General features: G+C 44.7%; 1 protein-coding gene across 1 annotated transcript in view; it reads right to left on the reverse strand.

Annotated features, from left to right (window-relative positions):
* igsf3 (immunoglobulin superfamily, member 3) overlaps window positions 1-15,477 on the reverse strand; it is a 65,100-nt gene that overhangs the window by 15,791 nt on the left and 33,832 nt on the right. The window contains exons 3-6 of the mRNA XM_028394342.1: window positions 11,373-11,792; window positions 7,805-8,191; window positions 3,833-4,240; window positions 1,131-1,556 (exon numbers count right to left, since the gene is read on the reverse strand). Coding sequence (XP_028250143.1) covers window positions 1,131-1,556; window positions 3,833-4,240; window positions 7,805-8,191; window positions 11,373-11,792 — 1,641 coding nt within the window. The remainder of the gene's footprint in view (window positions 1-1,130; window positions 1,557-3,832; window positions 4,241-7,804; window positions 8,192-11,372; window positions 11,793-15,477) is intronic.

The following is a 15,477-nucleotide window of genomic DNA, read 5'->3' on the forward strand; positions in this document are numbered from 1 at the left end:
TTTGTGTGTCCTTAAGATTTATTCTGGTTATAAAGAATAAACAACGTAAACTGCACACATGGGAAAGGTAAATGAGCATTGAAGATGATAAGTCGATTTCCAAATAACTCCTGAAAGGCCTGGACGCTGTGTGTTCTGTGTGAGCGGTTAAGGTCAGAGCGCAGTCAGTCAGGCAAGTAAAGCACTGTGTCTGCACTGTGGTGCTTCTTTATGTGTGTGTGTGTGTGTGTTTACATCCGTTTGCAATTGCAGTGTATTTGAATCAATAGCAACACGAAATAAGAACCCATCTCCGGAACTGCGCATTGCTCATGATCATAAATAGACCAACATTTGGCTATTTCACAAGTTGTTCCATGATTGCTGGTGTTATCACAACAAGCTGAAAACCTACCTTTTCCTCCCGCCTACACTCGCATTCTTAGCACTATATCCAACAAACCTGCAACCCCAGTGGTGAAGCAGGTGTAACAATGCTTTCCTCTACCCTTTTTAAAAATGGTGGGCTTATTTTTTATCAGCAGGATACGAATTTGCTGGGGGCACATTCACCTGAATAAATGAAGTATCATACTGCTGAGACTACGCTAAATTGGGCCAATGTGAGTTTGTGCTTCTGTATGTGTTTTTTTATTTGTGTTCTTTCACTAATTGGGTTGTGTCTGAATGGGTTTTCCTGTGTGTGTGTGTGTGTGTGTCTGTGTGTATGAAGCACAGAGGGCCAATGAGGGTGGTGTAGACAGTTTAATGCCTCCGCTGAGGAAACGGGTTCAAGGACAGATTGCTCACTCTCTCCATCACACTTTCTCGCTCTCTATATCTGCACTCTCGCCTACCTCGTTCGCTCAGTTTTCTCTTCCTGTGGGATATTTAGCAATCCATTCACTGTGCTCCATTAGGAGACCGCACCCCGCCCTGCACACACACACACGCAAACTCGTCCACAGACACTCCAATTAGTGGCTAAACCAGAGACTAAGAGCAATTAGAGCCGGCAGAAATCCTCTAAGCTCTGGTGAATTCACCCTATGTCTAAGTCTGAGTGTGCATTTGTATGAATCTGTCTTGATTCTTGTTTGTGTGCTGGGTTGTGTCCTTTCCAAATAGCTGTGTGTGCCATGCAGCTTTACCTGGTTGGAGGACACTGATGCCAAGCAGGTTGGAGGTGCGGTTGGCCACTCTGCTCCAGCTGTTGTCGTAGTTCTTCCTCCACAGGACGGCAGTGCACTGGTACTTGCCCGCCTCGCGTCGCCCTGCCCGGGTCACAGACAGCCTGAAGTTTGTGTTGGAGTGTGAGCGGTCCACTGTGGTGCGAGTACCCAACCCGAGCAGCTGCTCCCCCCACTGCAGCGTGCCCTCGCGGGTGAAAGTCACCAGGTCTTTGAAGTCTCCCTGGTCCTCGCCTTCAGTTTCCACGCTGGCCGGCATAAAACGCCAGGTGACAGAAGTGGGGACCCGAGGGTTGTGGCGGGGCTTGACCAGGCAAAGGAGGTCAAACGAGTCACCGAAGGTTATAGACGGCGTCCGTGATGAGGCTGACACCATGAAGGAGGACTCTGGATTGAAAGTGACAAGAAGAACAGCAGTTAGGAGGATGCATTGTTAAATGGTCTTTGTTTAAAAGCTCAACAAATTATAAGGGGGATTAGCATCTTTTTCCTGAAGGATACTTTTTCTTTTGAGTGCAGCTCCTTAAGAGGAACAAAGCCCATAGCTGGAATAAATACACACAGGATTTACTTAAAGTGCACTGACCTATAGCTAAAGCAGTTCTCAATCTCCTCCAAGTATTTCCCTTCATCATTATATCCTAAAGACAGCTGTGTGTGTGTGTGTGTGTTGTTAGATTGCGTGCTTGGCTGTGAGAGTGCACCTCAAAATTAATGATGCAACAAAGAAAACCCAAGGGAGAGATTTCCTCTAAGCGTGCGATGTTCGATCTATGCCCAACTCGTTGCCAAGTCTAAACTATCCTCATTAAACTAAAAACACTCACCCAACTCCATATATTATTGCCAAGATACACCTACACTGGAAAGCAGTGTGAGAGAGACAGAAAACCCTCCATGCTCCGTGTCCCTTTAATAACCTGACCCCACTGTGACTATTTCAGGGAATTTCAATGAAAGGAATGACTAAATATGAGAGAAGTGGTTAAAGTAGGAGGTGTAATAGAGACATGATGATGGAGTTTCATTTCTGTCAGCTCAGATAATTCATTTCTGTGAGAATTTGCAGATTCTCCATTATGGTCTTGTCAACAGTGCCGTCGCCATCTCTCTGTCCCTCAGCCTCTCTCTCTCTCTCGTCCTCTTGACAGCCATCATCCCCGGTGCCCTTCAGGGTGTGTAATCAATGGCTTTCTGTCCACACTTGGGTACTGATGGGACAGCCGCCTGGGGCCATAATTCTCTAACGGACAATAAGTCTCCCCTCTCAGTCTATCTCTTATCTCCAGGCACCCCTTCTTCAATCCATCCATTTCCCCTGCCTCTGTGACAGAAAAGAGGATTTCATACGGATCCATTTTTTTCTATACAACTTGTCTTTTTATTTGTGTGAATAATCATTGATATGTTTGACAGATTGTATCTACATACGTTTGTGTGCATGTGTGTGTACATATGTGTGTCTCATTCATTCACATATGACCCTTAGGGCCCTTTATGCCAATCGGCTTGAAAGACGACCCTCTATTGAGCACCTTTGTCTTTACTGTACCAACAAATACGCAACACTCCGACAACACACCCCTCACCCATCCCCTGAGGGTCTTGTCAGCTAGCAGAAAGAGTCCATAAAAGAGAAGGCCGTGAACTAAATTAAGGTACAGTGGCCGTATGTAATATGCTGAACTACAGCCCCTAGAATGGTTCACTCAGAGGACAGGTCAATGTGAAACACTCTCAGCTCTGAAGGAAACTGGAGCACGTTTTTTCTTCTTTTTCAATTTATAAAGACTACAGAAGCAAGGAACGCTATAGAAAAAAAGATGAAAGCTTAAATAAAACAAAACGGAGTTCTATTTGCATGGCAGGTTTAAGTTCAATAAAACTGTAGTTGGAAGCTAAAGTGAGAAAAATGTGAGCCAAAACAAATCTGAGACAAAATAACCACACACATTGACCGTCGCACAACAGTACACATTTAGAAAATCCTTTGATCAACATCAGGAGGAGAAAGAAGAAAGATGAGTAGCTCTGGACTTTTTACCCTAATTTGAATAATGTGTCCCTTGTTCCTGAAGCTAATGTTTCTGTTGTTGCCCAAACTTAACAAATGGCCACTTAAAATCTGACATCTCTTCTCTGCAGCACTGCTGTCTGCTGCTGCAGGGAGCTAATCCGCTAGTTGTGTGTGCGAGTGTGTGTGTGTGTGTGTGTGTGTGTCTATGCTTGTATTGCACCCAGTGCTCCTGGCCTGCCAGCTCCTCACTGCTCCGCTCCAGTGGCTTCCTCAGCCTGTACCGAGGATGTTCAGCTTAACTCAGCAATGACAGAGGAGACCCACAGACTGTGAAATGCATGGCCGCTGTATTTCCATTCTAATAATTCCATTCTAATCCATATGGGTGTGTGCGCGCGAGTGAGTGTGTGTGGGGCTATCATGGGTGGAAGTGTTGCTGTTGATATGAGGCAGGTGGTGTGTGTGTGTCAAAATAGCTCTTTCCTCCGAGTGTTTCATGAATAAACCATTATATATTCTACCATGGACTGAATGTTTTTGCCATTCATCAGTCTTTAGCAAACCACAAGCCATGAGATTTGGTGTGCATGTGTGCCGACTCAGAACAGAGATTATATTGTGGTTACATTAGGATGAAACAACTTACCGACAGTCTTGACGGCGAGCGTCTTGGACGTCGACTTCTCTCCTATCTTCTCCCAGTTTACCTCTGGTTCAGTGCCGGTCTGAAGCCACTCAGTGACTGTGCAGCTGTATTGGCCCTCATCCTCAGGTAAGGCATTGTACAGGGACAGCGTGAATGTGTCGGCTCGCACCTTCTCCACACGTATCTCCCCGTAGCTGGAGCGCTCTCTGTAGGCAGGACTGTGCAATATGGTACCATCCCGATCCACAGAAGCTATTTCCTGGCTCTGTCCAGTGGCTTGCTTGTCTGTCCAATGCCAGACAACGGACAAGGGACCAGTAGTGGAGTAGACCGAGCAGGTCAACTGGATCGCATCACCCTCTAGGACGTCAGAGATGTTACTGAACAGTGACACCGTGATGTTGCTCTCTAAAATGAGAAGAAAACAAACAGTGACCATAAGTTAAAAACGCAATTTTTTTAAAAAAACAAAATGATTGATCAGTTCATACAGTTCTTTTGCGGCATTTGCAGCCTTTATGCCGAAGCCACTCTTACCCTGTTTTGGTCGTATTTGGGTTGTTGTTGTGTTCAAAGGTGAACCATTGCTTTAGGTTATATGCAATCTGGAGCAGATTTTTTTTTTAATGCCACCACCGCCATGCTTCACCATAGGGGTGGTATTAGCCAGGTGGTGAGCAGGGCCTGATATAGTGCTTAGAGTGACGCCTCAAGGGAAAAAGGTTTTGGCACATTAGCCCAGAAATAAGTTTCCCTCAGGCTTAGAGTCTGTTAAATGCTGTTAAACAACCTCCAAACAGGCACTCATATGGCTTTTATTCAAAAGTGACTTTAGTCTAGACAGTCCATAAAGGCCTGATTAATGGAGTGCAGCTTGAAATGGTTGTCCTTCTGCAGTGCCATTCCATTTCTACAGAAAACTGCCTAATCTGCCAATTTCACATTTTCAATGCTTCATCTATCTGTTAAAGTAACAGCTTTCACACATAGGTCGCTTTTACATGAACGTTCCTGAGTGTTATTCAGACATACCAATGTCAGAGAGCCAGAGTACATGCACTTGCCAAAAAGAGCATCCTGGATCTTCCACATTGCCCTTCATGGCCTAATCCTGCCCCTTTGTGAACCCTGCCCTTATGCCTACCCCATGGGTGCAGCAGCCACCTTCATCCTCATCCTTCATTTAATTTCTTGGTTGTAAACTTGTTGTGCATCCATCTATTAATGTCACTGCATGCAGCTCATGTTCATGCCTTGTTAAAAGTGACATGTACACGACCTAGTGAGAAGGCCGGGGCGGCTGATATGGACAGATTAACAGGAAGCAGAGCACGCCTGAAAGATGCTAAAAAGGGACTGTTGGATTTCTGGCCACCTTGCTAATCATGACCCTTCTGACTAATCACTGACCAACAGCAAAACCTTTCCCACTTCATAATCAATAGCCACTTTCAGCACAGAGATTGCAGACGACCATGCTGCTTTTAAAGGACATGCTCTCGTTGCACAATCAGAGGTGTGCTGAATGTCAATTATTTCCTATGGTGCGTTCTGCCGTGCCAGCTCGATCGTTGTGCTCCTGAGAGCCCTGAAAGCTTTAGAATTTTTTTTTGTTTTACATTTAGCACATATGAGGCAAACAACCCACATTTAACCAGACTGTGCAAAAGAGAAACTCTGTTATCAACTACACACTCAAGATTTCTGCTCTGAAAAGAGTTTATACTTGTACAACTCAAATGCATTTGATATGGATCTATTAGGCCACTCAATGACAGGTGAGGAAGAAGTTAGAACAAGTTATTCCTTTGCACAACAATCCCAGAGACAACAAGCATTACATTTTCTGTGTCAAAATATTCAGCGAGCCGAGGAGGCCAGAGGCGATGAATCAAATCGCTGAGCCTTTTCCCAGGAGTCCTGTTCCGTGCACGTGTGTTTCCACGCTGGTGGTGATGTGTGGAAGTTTGTGTGTGAGAGGAGAACTGCAGTTTTGTAACTGGCCTCGGGCACATGAGTGTGACAGCCAGAGAAGACAGCATTGAGTTTGTGTGTGTGTTGAGATTCTCTTTCTGAAGCTTCTTCACCGGGTCCAGGAAATCAGGCTCAGATCACAAGGCTCAGTGGCACTTCAGAAGAGAAGGATGAAAGTCTTTACTGCTCTGTTTTTCCGCTTTATCTAGACTCACATCAATTTAACATTCATCAATGGAGCGCTCTGGTTGACCCATAAGCTCTCTTCCCCCTGTGGGGTCAAAGCTGCTGTCTCTTGGGGGTGTGGCTGAACATTTCTTTCCCCCCCCCTCCCCCTTTCCCTTAGGCCAAGCTTGGCTGCTTCCCTCTCAGCTCACAGGCCCTCCTAATAAGCATGAGCCCTCTGTGAATATGGAATAAACTTGCTTCTTATTTCTATCACACTCAAATGAACAAAGGGAAAACCCTTCATCTTTTTCCTTCTCCTTTGTCTTTAATTGTAACAGTTTCAGTTTTTTTTCCCACAGCTAAGGACATTTTCATTTTTTCAGACAGGATTGTTAGACAGTTCTACCCATCGAAACATCTGCCTTCCCTTCAAATTGTCAAACTTCTGAATTCCTTTTTCCTTTCCTTTGAACTTTACTTAGTAAATTTTTTACAAACTTCTTCTGTTTTGTTGTTGTGCGTGTTTGTCCATAACAGGGCATTTTGCCCGTTTCCTTTTTGTGTTTCTGTCTGACAGAGATTCGGTTTGGCACTCTCATTCTTATTGCAAATGTAAACTCATCCATCAACACTCATTTGTCAAAAGTGTTTACCCCTGTTTTTACCTTGCTGTCACCTCTGCCTGCCTCTGACTCAACAGCTCTAACTTCTGTCGCAACCTATTACCAGCTCCTACCCAATTCCACCAATTAGAGTGATGAGGCACATCTTGAAATTGGTGGTGAAGGGAAGCGGGTCTAAGAAGGCAGTTTGTGCACAAACAACATGCAGCTTCACCAATTCTGCTACATCCCATGGAAGTTCTCCCCCCCCACTAACCGAAGCCATTATCTTGTGTATGCCTTATAAACATGCTTTATAGGGCATTAAGGTCTTTTGTTGGACAAACAAACTCTCCCATACAGAGATATTCCCCAGCGACTGCTGCAGGCTCTGGGCCATTGTTTTTGGTTGATTTAACAGGGAGGTGAAAAGCAGTCTGAATGAGGTAGCACTGGCTGCCTGAGAGGAGATACTACTCTGTGGCAAATATGGTTTATTATGCTGATAGCAGCTGGCTACAGGCAGTCCTAAGAGAGATGCAAGTACAGAAAAAAAGGGGGGAATCCAGGCTATGATTGAGAGATGTAAAAGTCTCAGAGACAGAAGAGAGAACTGTGAGCACCGTTTTAAAGGTTTGACTGTATATTTGTATCAATCAGTTATAGGTCTGACAACCCCCTCCACCCACCCCCTGACAGACCAGCCCTGCTTAACCCAGCTGAAGAGGTTGCCCCAGCAGAACACATTAATTTAGCCGAGGGAACCACTTAGAGGGCCCAGGAGAGCTGGACGCCTTTCTCTGATTCTTTTCTTTCTCCACACTTTCATTTCATGGCTGTTAGCCTCCTTCAGTCTGGACTCTTCTGCTCTCCATTATCCTACTATAGAGTTACCCCTCCTTCCCACTAAGCCAAGAAAATGGGCAGGACCATAATGCTGCATTACCAATCCTTAGCAATCCACTCAAACAGAAAATACATTAGGAATAAGAGCAGCATTATCCTTTCCCCTCTTACTCACAGCTAACAATAGACGCTGTGCAGCTATCTGTTATGGGCGATCCTTAGAGGGAAGGAGGGGGAAACAGAGAGAGAAAGTCTGCAGAGAAACACAGAATGACAAACGGCCTGTATGAAGATAAAACTGCAATTATGAAAAGCTCATCATTTTTGACAACTAAGGACAGGACAACTAAGCCAGTGACCTCATGCATAGATTATTACTCACTGAGAGATTGGACGGTGATCTGGACGTTGCGGGACCTCTTGCTGCGATCAATGAAGTCTCCGGTTGGCGTCTTCTCCCGTTCCGTCACGCGGCAGATATACTTCCCAGCATCTTCTGGGCTCAAGTGCTGCAGTTTAAGCAAATGCACATTGACGCTCTCCTTGCGTACGGTCATGTGGCCAGCTGCCTCACGGGCGACATAGTCAGGGCCCAGGACAGGCACGGCACTGGGGCCCACCACGGCCACCGGTGAGCTGCTGAAGACCCACGACACCGAGAAGAAACGCTCGGGGACGTTCTGCGCCTCAATGGTGCAGCGAAGCTCCAGCGGCTCACCGGCCGTGAAGGACCGTCGCTCCGTGCTAACCTGGATGCTGAAATCCCGGTCTGAAAGAAGGAAAAACCAGAGAAGAAAAATCCATGTTGAAGATGAGAATGAGATCAAATGCACAAGAGTATTGCATGTAACACTGGATATCCAGGTGGAGAAACAACTCCATTTGACTTTTAATTTTTATGTTTACCATTTTTTCATTTTTTTAATTGAAATAATAAAACAAACATTCAGTTTTTGGTTTACAGCAAGACAACAGATGGTCTGAGATGTATTACTTTGGGCTGTGGATGTTATGCCAGTTTTCTACAGTCCTCCAGAAAAAGATAGGACTTCTGAGTTACATATCAATTTTCTCGATCTTTTTAAAGATTGTCAGAACATAACATTAAGAAAAACAAACAATGCAATCATCAGCAATATCCCTGTTTATCGCTAGACAAGAAAATCCAACACTGAAGAGAGAGAGAGAGAGCAAGAGAGAGTACAGACACTAGAGAAGGTTAAGGTCAAGCAGTACACCACTCCAGTAAAACAGTGATCTCTCAGACAGCTCTGTGTTTTCTTAAGCTTCTCTTTGTTTCACCTCTACAATAAAAAACATATCTAATCAAAATTCAGCGGAACTAAGTCAGGCACTCTAACCTCCTCCTTCACGGTCTATGAGAGTAAAGAGTAAACAATACAACTTGGTCAAATTACTCTTGCGCATGTGCTGCTGTGTGTGTTGTATATGTGTGTCCAGTTTTATTTGTTATATTCCAGCATGCATCAGAGGCAGCTGCTTTGCATCTCAGTGAGGTGGTCGCCCGGAGCATTAATTACCAAGACTTTAAACAGGATTCCTGAGAAAATTGTGGAAAAGTTCAAAGCCTGCCTCTGGTAAGGAGCTTGTTATGAAGGGGAACATAATGATGGAAGGGAAGGAGAATATAGTGTGAACGTCTGACGCACACATATTATTGCCACATCAAGATGAGAACTGGTATAATGAGCATCATGTGGTGGAAGAGCAGTCTTATTAATCTGTCTGTTGGGACCGTGTTATGGATGTTGTAGATCTGATCTACCTTCCAGGACCAGGGCATCCTCCATGGTTTCTTTGCCACATTTGAATTTAGCAGCCTCCTTCTTCACCCTCCTCTATGTCCTCGTGGACCTTCTTGTGTGATAAGGCGTTAAGTCCAAAGTAGCAGAAAGTGCTGACTTGCATAAGTTAAAAAACTTCCAACTTTCTGCAAAGAGCTAAGCTGCATGTGCATGTAATGAGAGCTCTGTAACTCACATTATAGGCCTGAAACTTACTTACAGTTGCAGCATCCAAATCACGACACAGAGCTGAGGAAACAACCCTCAGCTGCTAAAATAAATGATGCATTGCTTGCTGCAACAACGATATTACAGAGGACGAGCAAAAGGTCGTGCTGTGACAACGGTGATCAAATATGACGTAAGCAGAAGAAACTACTGTCATGATCTGTTTACAGTACAATACGTGTAAATAAAACATAGTAGTAAAAGCATAGAAACACATGGCTTTAGGCAACAAGAAGGTGAGAAACAAGGAAGAGAGTGAAAGGTGCATTAGGATTCTGTCTGTTGCTCCTCTCTCTGATGCCGGCTGTGGGTGATTAGCCGGTGATGGGGCTGTCTCGAGATCCACTCCATCTTTTATAATAGGAGCCTAATGGAGAAACTGCTGCGTCTCCTTCCTAAATTTCTCCTGCACGCTGCACTGTCAGCTATGCACCTGGACAGGTGGCATGTAAGACAGCTCGGTCTGAAGTTGTGTAATAAGTACACAAAAAGTAATTAAAATGATTTTACACACATACTGAAGTTTGAGGACTTACCCCCACAGCTGCACACTGCAGCACAACTGTTTTATTCTCTTTGTCACGCAACAATACCTCCATCCATTATAGATTACAGGAAAGACGGAGAGTGACAAAGGGTGTTGAGAGGGGGGAGCTCTTCGTGCCTTTTGTCTCCTCCCTGAAGTAGAAGAAACTCATCTGACAAACCTCCTTTACATGTGACTCCCTACACTCCTTCTCATCCACGCTGCACTATCTGGAGCACCATCAAGTCGCATGAGGCTCTGAGGCCTAATGGAGACGGGCAAAACGATTCCACTTTGAAATGATTCACTGGCAGGAGACACTCGCCACTGTATGCCTCCTTGGTAATTGAGCTAATGTCAAAACAGTTTATCACACATCTCCCTGGCTCTTTCTTGGAAGCTCACAAAGAGATGCTTTATGTATGTATGAACACAACACAGTGGAAGTGACGGGGTCAAGCCTGGGTGGCAGGCTATGAGTACATGTGCAGAGTTGTGAAGCTGGCTTTTGTTTTATCATCCTTCCGGTCTGGAGGTTGACAGCTTATTAGATCATTATCATATGAGACATATTGCTCCCATCAGCCACCCCAACGCTCTCTTTGTTTCTCCCTCATGCTCCCATTGTGCACCCCTTGCTAGTTACGCATCCTGACACCACCCTTCACTCCCTCCATTAGGAAATCTCTTCAGTCAGATTTGGCATCAAACCAGTATGGGTCTGACAGCTAGTGCACTGCAGTGTAAACTTTGGTGTGACTGCTGGTGAGGACTGACTAAAAAAAAAAATTAACATTTCTGGCTTTTGAACTCTGTTCCACAAGTTGCTTTGGGAGGTTGTTTATGTGGAAGCCATAGGTCTCCTGCGTCAAACACCCACGCTATTTGGAGCTGGTTAAATGTATTCTTGAATGTGCTTGTAATATTGCCCGTCAAACAGACACAAACACAAAAGTAGGGAGTCTGTGGAGGTTTAGTTAAGCCCTTTTTAGGAAGCTAATGAGCTTAGCGTTTGATACTGATCAGCAATCAGAGGAAACCCGGCCCACATGCAGCCATTTGTGCCTGTCAAAAGGACAGCGGGGATCTAGACCAATGTCTTTACCCTCCTGTCCCCTCCCTCTTCTTTCCCACAGCGTCTTTACACTTTACTTTGTGGCTCAGAAACCCGAGGGCACAGGCCTACATACTGATTACAGGGCTGGCGGTTTGACTCCTTGCTCCTCGTGTGTGAGTGTTCTCGGGTAAGACAATGGACAATGGCAGCTGGATCCACGCACACACACTCACTGATAAATGAGGCAGCTGAGTGAGGCTGAATGTAAAGCACCATGTCTGTTAATTAGGAGGGTCTTTCCCAAAGAATTGTGCTCTTTTTACAATATACTCACCAGTAGGTTGAATACGGAGCTGAGTTTTCTCGCTCTGCTTGCGGGTCATGGCGAACCAGCTTCCATCTGGGTCCTGAATCCATTCAGCAGCCTGGCAGTAGAGCAGTCCCTGGTCCACCGGCTGCAGCTTGTGAATGGTCAGTCTGTAGGCTGAGGCGCTGGTTTTATCCAGCCTGAGATCCCCCGCTGCCATTCTCTGTCGATACGGCCCTCCGGAGCGCAAAACAAAGTCCCTTGACAAGGTGACCAACTCCTGAGGCGGGGCGGCCGCATCCTCCGGGGACCGCAGGTACCACCCGACAGACAAGTGAGTGTGCTGGAGGGTGGTCCGAGACACCTCGCAGGTCAGCTGTAACGTGTCGCCCTCCACTTTGGACAGAGTCTGGGCTGGAGCTGTTACTGTCAACGAGTCGGCAATGACTGCAAAAATACACAGGAGAAAAATAGAAAATAACAGTCAGAGAAAGTGAAGAAAAAAACTAATCTTATCTTGTTAAATCTGGAGTATTTACTGAAGTAAACAGACATTTTGGGTTTGGTTGGTGCTACTATTATGGGTGTTGAATAAATCAGGAACTGTTAATGATGTGATTCGCTCCTAGCAAAAAGGTGTGAGGAAAAAGGTGTAAATGTAACCGAGCTTTTGTTCTGAAGTGACAGCACTCCATTTCCTCCACCACATATGACTTTCACATGTCACTCTGAGTTGATAGCATGTCCTCTATCTCACAGAGCCAGCTGCCTCCAGAGACCCCTCTGGGACTTTTTCAGGATGATTATATCTCACATAACACAATGGCATCTTAACAACCGCATCCATTCTCACTTAAATTTTCAAACATTTTGTGATCACACACACTAAATATACGATAGCAAGTTAAAATTACTGTAATAGATTCAGCCGAGTCCTATCTAGAATGCATCCGAGGATAAAGGATAAAATTCAAGCCAGATGGTTGAGAAGAGCCGAGATGAGAGAGGGTGACAGTGAAGTGCAAAAAAAAAAAAAGAGAGAAGAGAGAAAGAGACAGCTAGATGTGATAATTTCAGAAAGCAGGCTGGAAAGACTCCACACACAGACAAAAATAAACATGTATAATATTATAAAAGGAACCTGTATTAGCTAAAGAAGTGTACTTGGACAGTGACTGTGTGTGTACTAATTGGTCTATAAGAACAAAAGGTTAAAAGGTGAGGATCTCTCGCTACCAAAAAAAAGATAAAAAACACAACTGCTAAATTTAAAGGGACTATTTTAGATAAAACAATCACATAAGGCAGTAAAATTAATGAGGTTACGTATGTAAAGACCACTACTTATAAAATACTCATAAAATCCTTTTATCTAAAGACGGGTCATTTTCTGTGATTTTTCATTGCAAACCTTGTTACTCTGAGTCGTGTCACCTTCCGAAGTACTCGGATGACACAGCCATAGTTGGGTGTGTGGAGAACGGACGGGAGGATGAGTACAGGGGCCTTGTGGAGTGTTTTGTCAGGTGGTGTGGAGAGAATCACCTGCAGCTGAACTTGGCCAAGACAAAGGAGATGGTGGTGGACTACAGCAGTGATAAGCCCCCGCCCTCCCCAGTCTGTATCAGTGGGAAAGATGTGTACACAGTCTCATCTTACAAGTCCCTGGGGGTCTAACTGGACAATAAACTGGAGTGGTCCACAAACACTGAGGCTGTGCACAAGAAGGGCATGAGCAGACTGTACTTCCTGAGGAGTCTCAGGTCCTTCAGTGTTTGCAGCAGGATGCTCCACATGTTCTACCAGTCTGTCATGGCGAGCACCCTCTTCTTTGCTGTGGTGTGCTGGGGATCAGGCAACAGACTGGACAAACATCATCATGAAGGCGGGGTCTGTTGTTGGCTTTAAGCTTGCCAACCTGGAGGAGGTGGCGAGGGAAAGAGTGCTGGCTAAACTGCTGTCAGTCATGGACAATCCCTCCCACCCTCTCCACAGTCAGACAGACTGAGAAGCAGCTTCAGCAACAGACTCCTGCTGCCCCGCTGCTCTAAGGAACGGTACAGGAAGTCATTCCTGCCGTCCGCCATCAGACTGTAACTCATCTGTGACTGTCAGAGCTGTGCTCACAAACTCGGACTCAAGCATCATCACAGGTGCATTTCAAACTCCTCAATTACATTAACTGTGTATTTATGCGTCTATCTTCCCCATTGATCTGCTTTATGTGTGTGTATGTACATATTCTTTCTTTGTTGCTGTCATGTATGTGTATATGAGAGTTTTTGCTGTGTTTATTGTATTTATCCTTTTAAAATGCTGCTACTACAACTTAATTTCCCCACAGGGATTAATAAAGTAAATCTTAATCTTAATCTTAAAAGTGATGCAGGGACAAAATAAATTTAATTAATTTAGGAAATAATGTAAATAAACTTTGTTGGTTTTCTTTGTGGTCACTGTGAACTTGTGATAAAAAAACATCATGTGTAGCTACTCTGTGGGTTTGTCAATATAAAGACCTCAATGTTTTCTCCAGACAAGTGGAAACACAGTATGCAGTATACAGAAAGCCGCTTTCCTGCCCTATTTTCCATGTATAAATACAAACATGCATACTGCACATGTGTCTTTGTATGTTGATGCAAACAGAGGAAAAATATGATAACAAAGACAAAGAGATCAGAGAGAGACTATAGAGAATGTAAGGAGATGAGTCTTCTTACTGACGCTTAACAAGGCATTTAAAGAGAGAGAAACAACAAAACAACAGTGGCACACAAAAGAAGATGAGTAATCAGCTGGGTCAGACAGAGTGGCATTCTAATACGACGATGCACACAGGAGATGTATGAACTCCAGTGCAGACGAGAATAACCGCTTTCTGGCATAATTTGAAACAAAATACTGACGTCTGACTAAATATGACCCCTAATGCACTTCTCAATTACCTTGAGTGCTTGAAAAACTAGTCTAACAGCAAGGGATGTTAGTGGTAGAAATGGGCAGTAATAACACTATCAGGCTGATGTATTTGTTTTTGTTGATAAAATGACACAGGGAATCTTACTGGACCTGTTGTTCTGTTTATTTTCAAAAAGAGGTTTAGGGAATATAACTCTTTACGAAGTTTTTACCTAAGACACCCTCACACATCAACAGAACAGTCAGTCCATTTGTGTGGTAAACACACCTACAAAGGCTGCTGGTTATATCACTGTTCCACACACTCACCCAGGAGTCTCCTGCTGTACTGCTTTCATTTATTTAAGTGCTCCGTGGCCTGTTTGTTTTCACTCACAGTTAGGTTTAGGCATTAAAACAACACCCTTGACAAGTCGGATCCAAATATAACACACAATGATCGTTTCAATGGCTTAGAAAGCTTTTTAGGTTCTGCTAGTGATGATGGGATGTACAAAAAAATGTATTTATATATTTACTGAAAAATCACATCAAACATAACTTCAAACCAAAGTCCCATCAATCTGACACTCCAGTCAACAATGAGTGAACGGCAGCCTCACACAGATGCACCGTTACCAGAACAACACACCTACGCTACAACCTGCCGTTGCCACAGCAACCCACCCACACGATGCTGAGGCCCCTTTGAGAACAGTCAGGAGTTACTATAACAACCGCACCCACCAACACCAACCCAGTTCTGACTCACATCCCCTCCACAGACACACCTATGGAGTGTGAGCACAGCTCAAGCTGCTTCTTCCGTCCCCTGGCCGACTTCTTACAGAGACATGTAACGCTTTAGACTTCATCTCAAAACCTCCAGGCCAATCGGATCCCTGCTCACGGAGATATGCCGGGAGCACAGAACCAATCAGATAAGACAAAATCTTAGCCTTTCCAAGGGTCGGGCTGAGGTTATAAACACACTGAGATCGTCCAATAGCTCCACATTGACCTCAATCTGGGAAGGATTAAGAACAGCATGAGACGGTATTCTCGGACACATACACACAAACAACCACACATTCGTCACTTGTGGGGACATTGTGCTGGCTCGCGTTCTGTGCCGAATTACAGACGCTACTGTCGCCTTCACAGAGTTCCGTGAATGGCCAATGTCGGCTTTTAAAAACAAGTCGGTCCATGTTAAAATGTACAGACAGCA

Source organism: Parambassis ranga, chromosome 21, assembly GCF_900634625.1.
Source record: "Parambassis ranga chromosome 21, fParRan2.1, whole genome shotgun sequence".
Lineage (NCBI taxonomy): Eukaryota > Metazoa > Chordata > Actinopteri > Ambassidae > Parambassis > Parambassis ranga.